The following is a 15,180-nucleotide window of genomic DNA, read 5'->3' as shown; positions in this document are numbered from 1 at the left end:
AAAAATCATGTGTTGACAAATTATTTAATATACACATTTCAGGTATGTAAACATGTAAGTCCAGTCAGTTTGACTAAATCTGACATTAAAATAGTTTATCCAATCGAATACATTGGACACATATTTAGAAGATCACATGAATTTTATCACAGTCATACAAACTTTGCACTTTGGTCTATTCTGCAGGGACTGAGAGGGGGTGAACATACCCCTGCTGGTCTGCAGTGTCGACTGAAGACTCAGATTCTCCTCTTTCAGCACTCGGATCTCGTTAGACAGCTGTGCGACAGTGTCCAGGCCCTGGATGTAGATGTTAGTGGGTGCAGCTGTTGGGGGGGACACACAAGCCCTTCAGCGAATGCCTAACAGTACACCGAGCAGAACTGCACTTCCATACAGCTCCGAAACACAGACATATGCAGGCCTCACTCTACCCTGTGATGTACCTGTCCAGGTAGCGAGGTTCTAGTGGATGAGGAACAGAGCCAACCCCATTTTCCACTATTTTTTGGTTTGGTTTTTGATGGGGCATTTCTAGATTATTTGTTGTGAATTATGGGGGGTGGCACAGATGGTGGAAAAATTCGGACACCCCGCTGCAAGAGGCAGGGACCAGGCCCTTTTTAAAGTGTACAAATAGCACACAAGACTATGTTATTACCGTGAGTTACTGCATTGTTATTGTAATACAGTATTACCTTTTAATACTGGAATGCTATTACACTGACATTACCTTATTACAATGCATGTCCTTGTATTACTACAACGTATTACTCTGTTATTACCTTGTTATTAGTTATTACAGCATGCTATTACATTGTGTTACTACGGTGCTATGACACTGTTATTACACCATATTATTACATTGTATTACTACATTATTACACCACTATTACTACAAGGCTTTATAGCATATATTACACAGTATTATCAATAGCGATCGTACCATGTTATTACATAGTTACACTGTTATTACATAGTTATTACACTGAGTAAATACATTATTACATAGCTATTACATTGTATTATTGCATAGTTATTAGTTTTACACTGTTATTGCGTTATACTCTGTGATTAATTATACTTATTGTACAGTTTTAGTAATTACACATTTCGTTACTGCATTGTAATTACCTTCCTCTTATTATATAGTTATTACACTGTATTATTACACAGTTTGATTCTGATTCATCAGTTCATGCTAGATAATGCAAGTTTTTTTGGTTTTTTTGTGTTGCGTACTTTTGCTAACATAACCAATGCCTTTGCTTTAGTGGTCTGATATGTATTTTTGGTAGGTTAAATGATTGTGTGGCTTTATCATGATTTTGCCTTCTGCATGGCTGACTTGCTTTTAAACACTCGCGTGGGTCAATTTCTATTGTTAGTACCTTATAGTGAGCAGAGAAACAAAGAAACAGACCCTGACTGAGCGTGTTAGCCACTCAAGAATTTGGACGTATGCTGCGACATGCAGGGAAACGTAGTGCCTGCAGTGAATTTGCGTGGTGCTAATGTTTATGTCAAACAAGGATTATAGTAGGTGTACTGACGTGCTCCATTACATTACATCTACCGACGCACCTGTTTGTTTTGTTTATTTTTGAACTAAGGTTGAGAAAAATCAGTGTATCTTAGAAAGCCCTCCTAGCTGGTCATGTCACAATGGTGTCACAGGGTGGGTGGTGAGGTGGTTGGGTTCTCTGGTGTGTGTGAGCCTGCGCCTATGTTGAGTAACTGAAATGCTAGTACTTATTGTAGGGTATTGTCTATAATTGCACTTATCGTTGTCTGAGATAGAGCTTATACGTCTTTTGCACTCCTAGGCATCAGCATTGATCCCTGCGTCTCGACCGTATTCTAGTTCAATGGTATCTCGAACTGTAACCTACTGTCCTGGCTAGGATACATTCTATGAGCAAATGACAAAGCACTTTTGTTAGTCGCTCTGGATAAGAGTGTCTGCCAATTTCCGTGAATGTAAATGTAAACATAAATGGGCCGGCACATCTCTCTCACCTCCGTCCCTGGCGACGGCGGCCAGCCGGGACTCGAGCTGCTGGCGCAGCCTCTCGTTGGTCTGGATGGAGTCTTCCAGCCTCTGCCGCAGGGTCCGGATCTCTTGCAGGTGCTCTTCAATCAGGCCCATGTCTGGGAACAGAAGCGTCAGACAGAAGTGAAGTGGACAGGTCGTGGTTATGCACTGAGCTGCTGGATTAAAGGCATTTTTTCCACAATAGTGCTTCAATCTACCACGCAATGATTTACACACCTGAATGACCGCTCCCCGACTGATAAACAGGTGTTCCGGCAAGGCCTCTGATTGGCTCAGACATGTTATCTGTGCTCCATGGCGCATCTGTTTTCAGGGGATGTCCCAGGGAATGCTGGGATAGCTGTGGAGTGTAACTGGTGGTATCTATAGGTGTGGGTCCCATCAGTGTGAAGCTGCTCAGTGAATGAGGTAAACTAAAACCTGGTTCAGACAACACAGAGAGAGACACGTTCAGGATTGAGACACACTGGTTATCCCAGACAGGAATATTAATATTAATTATAATTAATCAATTCAGGCACAGTACAAGTCACAGTTAAGGAGGATTGTTTTAGAAAGGGTTATGAATAGGGACCAGAAAAGACTTTGGCTCTTCAATGTTAGAACATGCTATATTTTCCTACTGGTAGGCTGGTCTGTTCATGACTTTAAGTGCAGCGATTGTATGTGTGTGTATAGGTGAATGAGTGTGTATGTGTGGTCAAGTTATGTATAGCCTACATGTTTAAGTCATGTAACAGATTATCAGTAGCCTCTAGATACTACTAAAGGCATGGGTCTAATAATTTATTACAAAAATGGCAAAACATATGCATCGGTTAGATACCAGCTGCAATATTAAGCACAGCAAAACACACACACAAGCTGTGTGCTCACTTCGAACTGGTGGTCTGCGCAGGCCCTGATGACGATATGACCCTGGGGAGAACAGCCGCGGGTCAGGACCAGGGAAGGGTAATGGGTCAAAGGTTAAGTTATTTGAGTCAGACCAAAAGTTGGTCTGCGTCAGGGGCAAAAAGCTGGACATCTGTCCAGCACAGAGACCCAGAGATGGGTGGAGGTGGGTCAGACAACTGCACTACGTGCGGACAGACCCTGCCTACCTGTCTTACTCTCCATGGGCCCGTAGGGGGCGATCAGGGACTGAATACAGTCAGGGACATGGTGGAGGGAGAAGCGCTCTGTAACAGAGCACAGACAGCAGACCTAATTAGGGTGGCTAAGTAAGTGTGTGTGTGTGTGTGTGTGTTTATTTAAATGTACATTTCCGTGTGTGTTCGTGTGTGTGCGCGTATTGTAGCTTCCATGCCTGCATCCTCAGGTCTGGGTGCTGGTTCCTGCTGAGCATATTCACTGACAGCGTCCACGTCGGAACACAGCTCCAGGTCCTCATTGGTCGAGCCCCTGTCATCTGACGCGAAGGAAGTGCGGTCAGACTGGTCTGTGGTTTCGGAGGGCGCGCGGCTGCTGGAGGGCGTGTCAGGGTGCTGCTTCAGCTTGGTGTGAAGAGACTCGATGATCTTGTCTTTCTCCTGGAGCTCCTTACTCAACCTACGCACGCAGACGCGAGGTCGGCTGTGTTTACTGATGGTCGTGATGACCCAGTGCAGAAATGCAGTTTGTGTCATCTCCTTACACTTCAACAAACAACACCTTTACTGCCCGGACACATTCAATTTCAATCATTATATTAATTTTTCCAGACCTCAGATTAACACACACATACACACACACACACACACACATTTCAGAAATACCTTAAAGCTAACAGTTCATGGCCCATTTTATCATCCTGTAGCTCTGTCCGATCTCCTGCAAACACACAAAAGACAGAGAAACTGGTCAATACTGCACTAACATGGTTATATGGGTGTGTGTGTGTGTGTGTGTGTGTGTGTGTGTGTGTGTACTCACTTCCATTGATCTTAATGCTGATCCTCTGTGCTAGTGAAGTGCTCTGTGAGAGCTGTTTTCTAAAACTCTGGCCCATGTAGTAATCAATATCATTGGCTCGTAGCAGTTCTTCGAAGGCCTTGGTGGTGTCACCTAAATGCTGCGTCAGGATGTGGCAGATGCCCCGCCCCTCACGCATTCTCTGCCGCAGGTGCGACAGCTCCCGAGCCTGGGCCTGGATCAGCGTGTTGTACTTCCTGGGTAGACAAACAAAAAAGGTGGAGTCAGCTGTAGAATGAAAATAATTAACCAACTAGATATATGGGCATATTGAGAGAAAATGTTTGCCAGAAAAAGTATGAATTTTCTAGAAAACCTAGTCGATTTACATTTCCCTGATAGATGTACATCTTTAATCCGATTTGTCTGAAAAAAATGTCATGGTGGAATAATAATGGCGGGCCAAATTTCAGATGAATAGATTAGACAGACGTAACGAGAGTCAGCAACTGAAAGGTCGGACGGAAACGAGCATGAGAAACGCGGCACATGGGCGCCTTCACGGACGCCACTTCCTCTCACCCCGGCCAGGTGGTGTTCTTGCCCTCCTCTGCACCTCCGTTCCCCTCCAGCCTGGCGTTGCGAACCTGCTCCTCCAGCGAGGCCACGCGTGACACCAGCTCCTGCAGCTCCCTGCTGGGCCGCGCCGCGCCTGGCGCCGGCCCGTCCGACTGCCAGCCCTCATCCTCCTCCACTGCGCTGTGGCTCGGAGAGACCCGGAGCGCCCAGTTCACCTGACAGAGCGCAGGCAGCCGCAGCAGGGTGAGGAAGCTTCTAGAACCACTTGAACGACACCCTTAAATCCCCGATACCATACTACCGCCACGCAAAACGGTAAAGGATATCAGAAACATGTAACGGTATGTACATGAAATATCTTGCATTTGCATCAGAGTTCGCCATTTGGAGCACTTCGGTAATGCAGTCGTGTTTGGAGTAGCCGGGGAAACGGGGCTACCTTGCGCGGGGTGCGTTCGAGGCTGGAGGCGTAATCAGACGTGGCAGAGAGGGAGCGCACACGGAGCTGTAGCCCCCGGATCACCCCGTAGCAGCGGGAGAGCTGCGCTCGCAGGTCCTGGACCAGGCAGCGAAGCGAGGACGCGTCGTCCGGCTGCACCGCGCCGCGGCCGTCGGCGCGGCAAGTCCAGGGTTTAATGCCGCCACCCACGCCGCTGTCGCCGTAGTGCTCGCGTGAGAGGGAGGTGCACATCTCCAGATCATCAAACTCTGAAAGGAGCAAAATGAATGTGTTCAATATTCAGTCAGCAACTGATCTGCGGAGTTTGATTTCTGAAGAATGCAGCTTTCCCAAGGGTTTTTTTTTCCCCCAGCACAGTAGTTGAGGCATAAACGGTAGTTTATGTAAGATGAGAGCCAACTGAGGCATATAGCTTGGTAGTCTGGTAATTGGGGTCAGTTCTTTGACAGTTGAGGCATGTAGTATAGTAGTATGGGCCTGCTGTATGGCAGCTAAGGTGTAGTTTGATAGTTTGGGTCTGTTGTTTAGCAGTTGAAGCAGGTAGTTTTGTAGCTGGGGCACAGCGCGTACCCGGACTGCTGGCGTCGTCTCGCTCCGCCTCATTCTCGCTGCGCCCGCTCGTCTCGTAGCCCAGATCCTGCAGGTCCACCTGCACCTGCTTACTGTCCCGCTGCACCGCGGTCTCCGCTGAGACGCATGCAGAGACGGGTCAGACACAGAAAGAACTTTCACAACACAGGGAAGCGGTCCACAGTAGATTTGCCAACCAAAACTAATTCCTACGGATCTCTACAAAGTTCTCCAATCTACAGATTTACAGACTGTCTCTCTCCTGAGAGAGACATACAGCAGCGGTGACATCCATATTTTCTGCAGTGACTCATGGCCTGATGGAGAGTGACTGACTACTTTACATTTACGGCATTTGGCATGTGTTCATATGCAAATGTTCTTGTTTTGAATAGACCCACCAATAAAATAAATAAAATGAATATGTCATTGATATTGTATATTACTGTTTTGCATGTACTCTCTTGTTATTAGCTTTGGCAACACTGAATGACAGACAGACGTGTGTGTATGAGTGCCTGTGTGTGTGTGAGCACGTCCACTCACTCAGTAGTTCCCTGTAGTCCTTCAGTTGCTCGGCCTGCGCGTGGACAGTGGCTTCGGACACCATCAGTCTCTCCTGCAGCTCTCTACTTTCCTGCCGACTAAGGGCCAGGTCACTACGGAGACGCTCCGCCTGCTCCCGGAGGCCTGCCTCCACATGCTGCCAGAACCCTGTGGCTCCGACCCCGCTGCTGGAACTGGAGCCACTACTCTGGCCCTCCACTTGCTGCTCCACGCCTGGGTCCTGCCACAGTGCCACACCCACAGGGAACAGCTTAGCATGCAACCGGAACATTCTTACAGGAAACAAAACCAATCACGCTTCGGTTGCTTGGCTCCTCCCAAGGCGTGTAAGCGTCTGCGGTGCTTCACCTGCGCCGAGTAACTGCCTCGAAGCCCATGAGCCAGGAGCACCCCGAGGTCCAGAGAGTGAGGTCTGGTACATCTCCTCTTTCCTGAACGCTCTCTCAGAGTCACGATTGGGGCCCCGCACTTGCACCGGGGGTCCCGTGCACCCTCACCCTCCTCATCCTCATCTTCGTCGTCATATTCCTCCTCTTCCGCTTCCTGTCCGTGCGCGTACTGGTTGTGTCGGGGCAGGCCACGGGGCCTCAGTCCGTCCGAGTCACTCTGCTCCCACCTTCTGCACCTCACAGATACCTTACCATCCGTCTTCAGTCCAGATTCAGACTCCAGCACGGATCCCGATGCAAGTCCGCTCTGTTCCAGTTTGTGGTTTGCCACCTGCTGACCTGGTAGATTACTTCTGAATGGTGCATATTTCATGATGTAATCACAAACAGAAACAGTAAAAGAAAACCATTAACTTGCTTAATATCAATGATCATTATTAACAACCACAATCCTGATAATATTGTCACCTATATAATAAGTGTATACTGGATTCTATTTTATGTTTACATATGATAAGCAGAAGCATTACTAAGTAAAATTTGTGATAAAAGTGGGTACAGTGGTGTCATTTTTTATTTGAATACTTATTTTGTGTTTGTTTTACTGTCTGTGTGTGTGTGTGAGAGTGTGTGTGTGTGTTTTACCTATTCAGAGAACACGTGGTGTGTGTGTGTGTGTGTTTGTGTTTGTATATATGTATATATATGTATATGTATATGTATATGTATATGTATATGTATGGATATATGTATGTATATGTATGTATGTATGTATATGTATGTATATATATGTATATGTATGCATATATATGTATATGTATGCATATATATGTATATGTGTATTACCTATTCAGAGAACACGTGGTGTGTGTATATGTATGGATATATATTTATATGTATGTATAGTGTGTGTGTATGTATATATATATATATATATATATATATATATATATATATATATATATATATATATATATATACATACACACACACACACACACACACACACACACACACACACACATATATATATATATATATATATATATATATATATATATATATATATATGTGTGTGTGTGTGTGTGTGTGTGTGTGTGTGTGTGTGTGTGTGTGTGTGTGTATGTACATGTGTATTACCTATTCAGAGAACACGTGGTGTGGCCCGCCTGGCTGAGCTGGCTTTTAATCTCTCTTATCTCTCTTTCCTTACTCTTCTTCTGTGCTACCTTGTCCTGCCATCCTCCCTGCATGGCCCCCTGGGATAGACCCTCGCCCACTGGTCCTCCAGACATGCCAGCATTCTGCAAGGAGAAGACAGAAAGCACAGCGTGACAGAAACTGGCCGGCGCTTAAAAACCACTTCGCATTAGTATTTAACACATAAACTGAAATTCTATTAGATTTCAGAACTTTAACTGTGTGTAAGTCAGGATCATTTCACAGTATCGAGTGCATCAATACATGGGGTGTATTGGGGTGTGTTTACCTGCGTGCTAGCCAGACTCCGAGCGGTCAGTTTCACATCATCTTCCTCTATGCTGTCTGTAAATTCTTCACTGCTACTGCCACCGTCTTCATCGTCATCCTCGTCATCCTCTTCCTCCTCGTCCGAGCTGAATTCTAGAGGGAAAAATAAAGTCCAAGGTAGAAGAGAGGGAGCTAATTTTCTTTCCTGATGCCTTTGTTCTCAGAGGCTATTTTTAGCCATCTTTCCACATCCCTTTCTCGTACGCCGTTTGCACCAGTTTTACACTAACTTTCTTCCCGACAGCCAGTACATTTCCAGACTAAACTCCTGACGTCCTGCCCATGGCTTCCTCTCCCTCCCTCTCCCTCTCCCTCTCTCACTTTTTCTCTTTCTCTAACACACATACAAGGCAAATAAATGGCCTCAAACTCTTCAGTACAAATCCAATCCTAAAAACAGCACAATATACATCTTTGACAAAAATAAACTTCATAAGTCACACAAACAACTAACAAACCTTCCACATGCACATATAGTATGTATGAAACTCCAGGACAGTTAGTTACATGCTGAGTTATATAAAATTAGTTTCCAGAAGATTGGGGGGGAATAGATCCCATCTATAAAGCCTATTATCGCACGATTGTGCGTATCAGCTACAACATGTTTATATAAAGTTATAGAAAGGGCCACTGAAACCTACCCATGAGCCTCTGGGCTCATGGATTTACACTGCAGAGGGATCTGATCTCAGACAAGCAAATTAGTTGGTGCTGGTGGATATGGCGATTATTCACAGATCTGAGTTTTGCTATTTCTGCATATTGGCAAGGCCTTCTATTCAAACGATCAGGGCTCTGAGAGGTGGCATGGATTGGGGGCTCAGATTAGACAGCACAAACGGATCCAAAAATGGGCAGTTAGAACAAAGCTGAATAAGATCTGCGTAGCTGCACAGCTTTTACAGAGCACTTCTGACACAGCAGGGTGGTGACACACTCCAGCTGGTACACACACTCTGCAGGCCAGCCATGGGCTCTTCGAACATCACGCATGGATTTGCTACAGTTGTGTGGGAATTTCAGCACTGCAATTTGGTAAAGCTTTTGTTACCAAAGCAAAGTGTTTTGCATCGACTCATTCTGCAGTCGTTCCAGATGGCAATGTTATGTAATTTGCTAGGCCTTCATAATGTGTGTAGAAGGGCAAATTAAAAACACTGGCCCCAGGTAAGAAAATTCTGCCCTGATGTGTTTGGGCATGTTATGATAAGGCAGAGAAACTGCTGAGAGGCCTCTCACCATGAGCCATATTATATTGAAACCCCTGAGGCTTAGAAAGCTTGCATTGCCCTCTGGGTAAAATGTGCAATGTAGGAACTGTATTTTATGATGTTGCTTGTTGGCAGTACAGGTGACCGTGTTCATGTCACTACTCAGCTGTGGAAAATATAGCCTTCGGTGTCTGGATATTTTCATCCACAGCCTGATTCAGAACAAAACAAGACGTTTCCAGAGAATTTATATATCAGGGCATGCAAACAGACGGCTAGCACGCAGGTGTCCATGAACACGATAGGACCGAGTGCATATGTCACCTGCCAAATCAAATTCATCTTCATGGACCTTTACAATGGCTGAGTACAAATGTATTTCCTTCCTAGTTATACTGATAATGGAACACATACGAGGAAATGTGTATTTCATGTAACGTGTTGTTGTTTCTTATATACTTACCTTGTGTATATTGTGTATTACATCAACTACATTTTGCTGTTTTGTACTCCAAAAGAGATGCTTGTACTCCAAAAGAGATGCTTGTTATAACATCCCTTGTGGAAATATATCAATTATATAATCTAATCAAATGGTTATCAATGCTGCGAATTTAAATGGAATATTTCATTTAAAAAAAGAATGAAATACAAAAAAAAAAAACAGTTCTGAACATGAAAACTGATGTAGATTTATTTCCATTAGATGTGAAGTACATAAAAATAACCTGCTTTACTTTTTCTGCCAAGAAATATTGGTGGAGAAATCTGATTGGTGCAAAAGTGCAAAATTGCATTTGGCACTGCAACTGTGACCATCCCCTAGTTTTAGCAATCGCATGCGACTAGCTGACATCCTAACTTTGCATTATTGGGAAGTTAAGAAAAGCAGCCATTGTAACTTTATCATGCAGCATTCTAGAACTACCAATTATGTAATGCCAACCATTTTTAGATTTGCATAACTAGACAAAGTATGAAAAAAGCTTTCAATTAGCTCTGGGTCGAGTTCAGCTGATTAGCAAATTTCAGCTATTTGCAAAACAATCTTAAGGCATATGCTTCCATATATGTGATATTTAGTTATAGTTTAATGTTGGTCATATGTGGGATCTTGTTTGTGCAAAACAACAATGGTTCAACTCAAAGGAATGAATGAGTCCAAGTGCACAGATACCAGAGCTTTACAGGGAAATGCTGTACCAACAACACAAGAAGCACAATACACTGAGATGGAAGAACAGACAGGAACACTTTCACCCAAAGAAGCTTCAAATGCAAACCAGTTTGCAAAGGAATATGCATAAAAACACATAGAGAATAAACACTCAAAATAAATTTACATGCCAGGTTTGTTTGCCTTGCCCCATCATGTATGTTCAAATTAAGGTGTTAGTACACTTGTTCATTCTCTGTTAGCTGAAGCGCTTTCTTGTGGAACTCGCTCGTTTCGGACACACCCGTTCACACAGAATTAGACACGGCGCCCCCTGCTGGCCCGGAGGCCTTTTGCGACGTGCAGCCTGACCGCAGCTGTGGCCCACCTCCATAGTCAGCCTGGGCCTTAGCTGCCCTGTCCAGTGCCAGAGCTGTGTCGCGGGTCTTGCTCAGGACCTCCTCCAGCTGCCCTCGCAGGGCCTGAACAGTGTCGAGTTCCATGTGCAGCGCCCGGGTCTTCTCCGCACTGCTGGAGCAAAGCAGGAAGCGGAACAATGACACAGCACCACCCGCCCACCACGACATAATGACATGTTCAAGCACCGCGACTGCTCCGTGTTTCTCCAGCTCTAAATTAAGGTACTTGACATGTAATCAGAAGGTTGCCCGTTCATGCCCCACCACTGCCAAGTTGCCGCTGTTTGGCCCCTGAGCAAGAACCTTAACCCTCAACTGTTCAAGTTGTACTCAGTCATAATTCAAGTGTCTTTGGATAAAAGCATCAGGTAAATACATGTTTCATGTTAGGGTTATAAAGAAGGGCTTCCAAAAGGACTGAGAAAAACATATACGACCAAATATAAGCCTTCTAATAACTGACTGTGTAGTGGTTAGTTGGACAGTGTTATATTTCTCAGGATATGAATAGTGATAGCAGGCTTTGCTGTGAATTATCTAGTGCACTTGATGTCAGCAAAGTTCCTCGGAGCTCCGTGCCTACTCCAGGCCCCGGGCGAGTTCTGACCTGTCTCCTCCAGACTGGATCTGACTCAGGTTCTGATAGAGTTTCTTCTCAGCACGGAGAGCCTGGTTCAACTGCTGGTACTCTGATGCCAGCTGCTCCAGAGTGCTCTGTAAGAACAGAGGAGTGTTACATCACACACCGTGTCAACAAACACACATACACAAACAGAAGCCCCTTTCATGCCAAACACCAAATACCTACACATGCCAAATTTCATATTACACACAGGCATGAATATTCAGCCTACATACCATTAATCCTTTTCAACACTTATATATATATTTATATCTACAAACTTAAGGAAGGTCTCTCCCCATGGCAGTGGATGAGGTCGTTATTCTGATACTGTTTCTGTTGGGTGTTATTACAGGCATCTGTAGTATGCAGACTGAACACCTTGACTGCACATTGGGTACCTGATACTCAGTGCTTGGGTGGTCTTCATGCTTACTGAGCAGAGGTCTTAGCTCGGAGAGCTCCCGCTGTAATTCCAGAGGCGGAGGGAATAAAACAGGGGGTTAACTGAACATATTTAAGAGAAAGAGGAGCGTGTGTGTGTGTGTGTGTGTGTGTGTGTGTGTGTGCGTGTGTGTGTGTGTGCGTGTGTGTGTGTGTATGTGTGTGTGTGTGTGTGTGTTTGTGTGTGTGTATGTGTGTGTGTGTGTGTGTGTGTGTGTGTGTGTGTGTGTGTGTGTATGTGTGTGTGTGTATGTGTGTGTGTGTGTGTGTATGTATGTGTGTGTGTGTGTGTGTGTGTGTGTGTGTGTGTGTGTGTGTGTGTGTGTGTATGTGTGTGTGTGTGTGTGTGTGTATGTGTGTGTGTGTGTGTGTGTGTGTGTGTGTGTGTGTGTGTGTGTGTGTGTGTGTGCACCTCAGCCTCTTTTTGCTTCCTCAGGGCAATCTGAAGCTCCTCTTTAACAGCCTGAAACTCTAGTTCTGAGCTGCCCTCATCCAGCCCTGCTCAAACACACACACACACACACACACACACACACACACACACACACGCACACACACACACACACACACGCACACACACACATACACACACGCATACACACACACACACACACACACACACACACACACACACACACACACACACACACACACACACAAACACAAACACACACACATACACACACACACACATACACACACACACACACAAACACACACACACACACACACACACAAACACACACACACACACACACACACAAACACAAACACACACAAACAAACTGCTCAGCCTCATGACTAACCAACATGTCACATCAATGAACAACACTTATAAACACCAGAGAGGTTTGCTTCATCTAGGGAAGAAAAACCTACCCTGCACTGCCCCCACTGGTCTGGAGGTCACCATCGTCTCTTCCTGGCTTTGCATCAGATCCTAACAAACAAATTCATCACATTTAGCTCACTGTTCATAAGAACACTGGGGATGAAGCGTGTGTGTGTGTGTGTGTGTGTGTGTGTGTGTGTGTGTGTGTGTGTGTGTGTGACCTGTATGAGGCTTTCTTTCTCTCTCAGTATACTCTGCACTCTCTCCATCTCCATGGCCAGTGAAGCCCCCCTGTCTCTCTCTCGCCTCTCCTCACTGAGCTCCTGTTCCCGTGACGACAGCTGCATGCGCAGCTCCTGCAGTTGCCCAGCACGCTCTGCTATCACCTGCCTCAGCCTCTCACCACTCTCCTGAGAGAGAGACGGAGAGAGAGAGGGGGGGAGAGAGAGGGGGGGAGGGGGGGCAGAGAAAGAGAGAGAGACAGAGAGAGAGATGGAGAGAGAGAGAGGGAGGGGGGGCAGAGAAAGAGAGAGAGACGGAGAGAGAGATGGAGAGAGAGAAAGAGAGGGGGGGCAGAGAAAGAGAGAGAGACAGAGAGAGAGATGGAGAGAGAGAGGGGGGGCAGAGAAAGAGAGAGAGACAGAGAGAGAGATGGAGAGAGAGAGAGAGGGGGGGCAGAGAAAGAGAGAGAGACAGAAAGGGAGAAGAGTGAGAAAGAATTAACCACACAGTAACGCATTAATCCGATGGATATTTTTAAAATTAGGAAATAGAGAAAATTAGAATTAGAAAATTAGAGGTATAGAGAGAGAAACAAAGAGAATAACAGATAAGAAAAATTCTAGCCAGAAACAACTGGAATGTGAGAAATGGGGAAGAGTGAAATAGCGGGAGAGTGAGTGACGGTAGACACAGTTATAAAAACACAAACACACAACAATGATGCACGCACAAGCCTGCAAGACAAGCTGTTTACAACTGCCACTGCTGAGCCCCGCTGAAAAGCTGAGCCCTCTTGTGGCCATTGGGAGCAGTACAGGTCTGAGGTCAGCATGGTAGCTCTACCTTGATGTACTGGTCTCGGGAGCTGATGGTGCTAAGCAGGTCCTGGACCTGCGTGTGGTGCTCCTGGCTCTGCCTGCTGCGGTCAGCCAGCAGCTCCTGGAAGAGTCGCTCTTTCAGGGCCAGCCGAGAGCTGAGCTCATCCATTAGCCCACCTGGGCTGGAGGAGCCCTTAGTCATCAGTGCTGCAGTCAGGTCCTGTAGCACACACACACACACACACACACACACGCACGCACGCACGCACACACACACACACGCACGCACACACGCACGCACACACACACACACACGCAAGCACGCACGCACACACATACGCACGCACGCACGCACACACATACACACACACGCACATACACACACACACACATACACACACACACACATACACGCACACACACACACGCACGCACGCATGCACGCACACACACACACACACGCACGCACGCACACACACATACACACGCACGCACACACACACACACACAGATATACACTTCAATGTGTTTATTTGGATTATCCCAAAACCTATTATAGTCCAAATGTTTTTGATTTTGAAAACAGGAGTAACACATACTCAAATGCACACACTGAAATGGACAAACGCACATACGCGTGCACACACACGTACGTTTTTCTCTCTCAAACACTAGTTGGGCTTGACGGGTTAAAAGGTAGGATAAACTCAGGTTTTTCTGGTCAAACTACATCCCACATTCAACAAAGACATGATGAACTAGCAAGAAATTACAATACGTCAGGCTGTGTGTGTTTGTGTGTGTGTGTGTGTGTGTGTGTGTACCTCTGTCTCTTTGCTGCGAGTGTTCAGTGCAGTGTGGAGCTGTTTGATGATGCTGTCTCTCTCAAGCAATGCGACCGCATGGTTTCTGTCACACTGGTCTTTAAGACACTGCAGCTTGCGACACGCCTCCTGGTTCTGCTCCGCCTCCAGCTCCTTACTGCGTACAAGGGCGTCCAGACTCTACACACAAACACACACACACACACACACACACACACACACAGCTTAGCATCAAGAAAACCATAAATAAGAAAGTTCCTATGTTCATTTAGTTCATTTACATTTTCAGCTTTTGGCATGTTTGTATCCATGGTGACCAGCTACCTGCTGAAATAGAAGTATACACAAAACAACCCATGTGACATCCGTGCACACACACCGTGATTGTCTCCTCATTGTTGGACAGGATGTAGCGCAGCCTCTCAAGGTCTCGCTCCTTCTCGCGGAGCGCTAGCTGCAGGCGGCGCACCTCGCTCTCCTTCTCCTCCACACGGTAGAACTTCTCGTCGATGGCACGCTGAGGAGACACGCGTAGCTTCAGCCGGGTGATTATAGCGTGGACTGCGTCAGGGCAATGTACCTGGG

At 45.9% G+C, this 15,180-nt stretch overlaps 1 protein-coding gene across 7 annotated transcripts in view; it reads right to left on the bottom strand.

The window, feature by feature from the left end:
- LOC113592098 (myomegalin-like) overlaps positions 1-15,180 on the bottom strand; it is a 50,584-nt gene that overhangs the window by 6,858 nt on the left and 28,546 nt on the right. For 4 of the 7 annotated variants that reach the window (XM_035528126.1, XM_035528125.1, XM_035528121.1 and 1 more), the window contains 22 exons: positions 14,975-15,112; positions 14,596-14,775; positions 13,797-13,991; positions 12,953-13,141; positions 12,779-12,839; positions 12,312-12,397; positions 11,857-11,922; positions 11,441-11,547; positions 10,803-10,945; positions 8,004-8,137; positions 7,655-7,818; positions 6,474-6,867; positions 6,105-6,345; positions 5,559-5,675; positions 4,968-5,236; positions 4,532-4,743; positions 3,971-4,206; positions 3,814-3,868; positions 3,366-3,607; positions 2,273-2,476; positions 2,020-2,151; positions 210-326 (listed from right to left, as the gene is read on the bottom strand). In XM_035528126.1, the coding sequence (XP_035384019.1) occupies positions 210-326; positions 2,020-2,151; positions 2,273-2,476; positions 3,366-3,607; positions 3,814-3,868; positions 3,971-4,206; positions 4,532-4,743; positions 4,968-5,236; positions 5,559-5,675; positions 6,105-6,345; positions 6,474-6,867; positions 7,655-7,818; positions 8,004-8,137; positions 10,803-10,945; positions 11,441-11,547; positions 11,857-11,922; positions 12,312-12,397; positions 12,779-12,839; positions 12,953-13,141; positions 13,797-13,991; positions 14,596-14,775; positions 14,975-15,112 (3,682 nt within the window). Of the gene's footprint in view, positions 1-209; positions 327-2,019; positions 2,152-2,272; positions 2,477-3,106; positions 3,238-3,365; positions 3,608-3,813; positions 3,869-3,970; positions 4,207-4,531; positions 4,744-4,967; positions 5,237-5,558; positions 5,676-6,104; positions 6,346-6,473; positions 6,868-7,654; positions 7,819-8,003; positions 8,138-10,802; positions 10,946-11,440; positions 11,548-11,856; positions 11,923-12,311; positions 12,398-12,778; positions 12,840-12,952; positions 13,142-13,796; positions 13,992-14,595; positions 14,776-14,974; positions 15,113-15,180 lie in introns of those variants that run through there. The other 3 variants (XM_035528123.1, XM_035528122.1, XM_035528127.1) reach the window with 3 other exon arrangements.

The sequence above is a fragment of the Electrophorus electricus genome, chromosome 7 (assembly GCF_013358815.1).
Source record: "Electrophorus electricus isolate fEleEle1 chromosome 7, fEleEle1.pri, whole genome shotgun sequence".
In the NCBI taxonomy this organism is placed as follows: domain Eukaryota; kingdom Metazoa; phylum Chordata; class Actinopteri; order Gymnotiformes; family Gymnotidae; genus Electrophorus; species Electrophorus electricus.
Note: the sequence above shows the minus strand (reverse complement) of the source record. Positions and strands in the feature narration are given on the sequence as shown.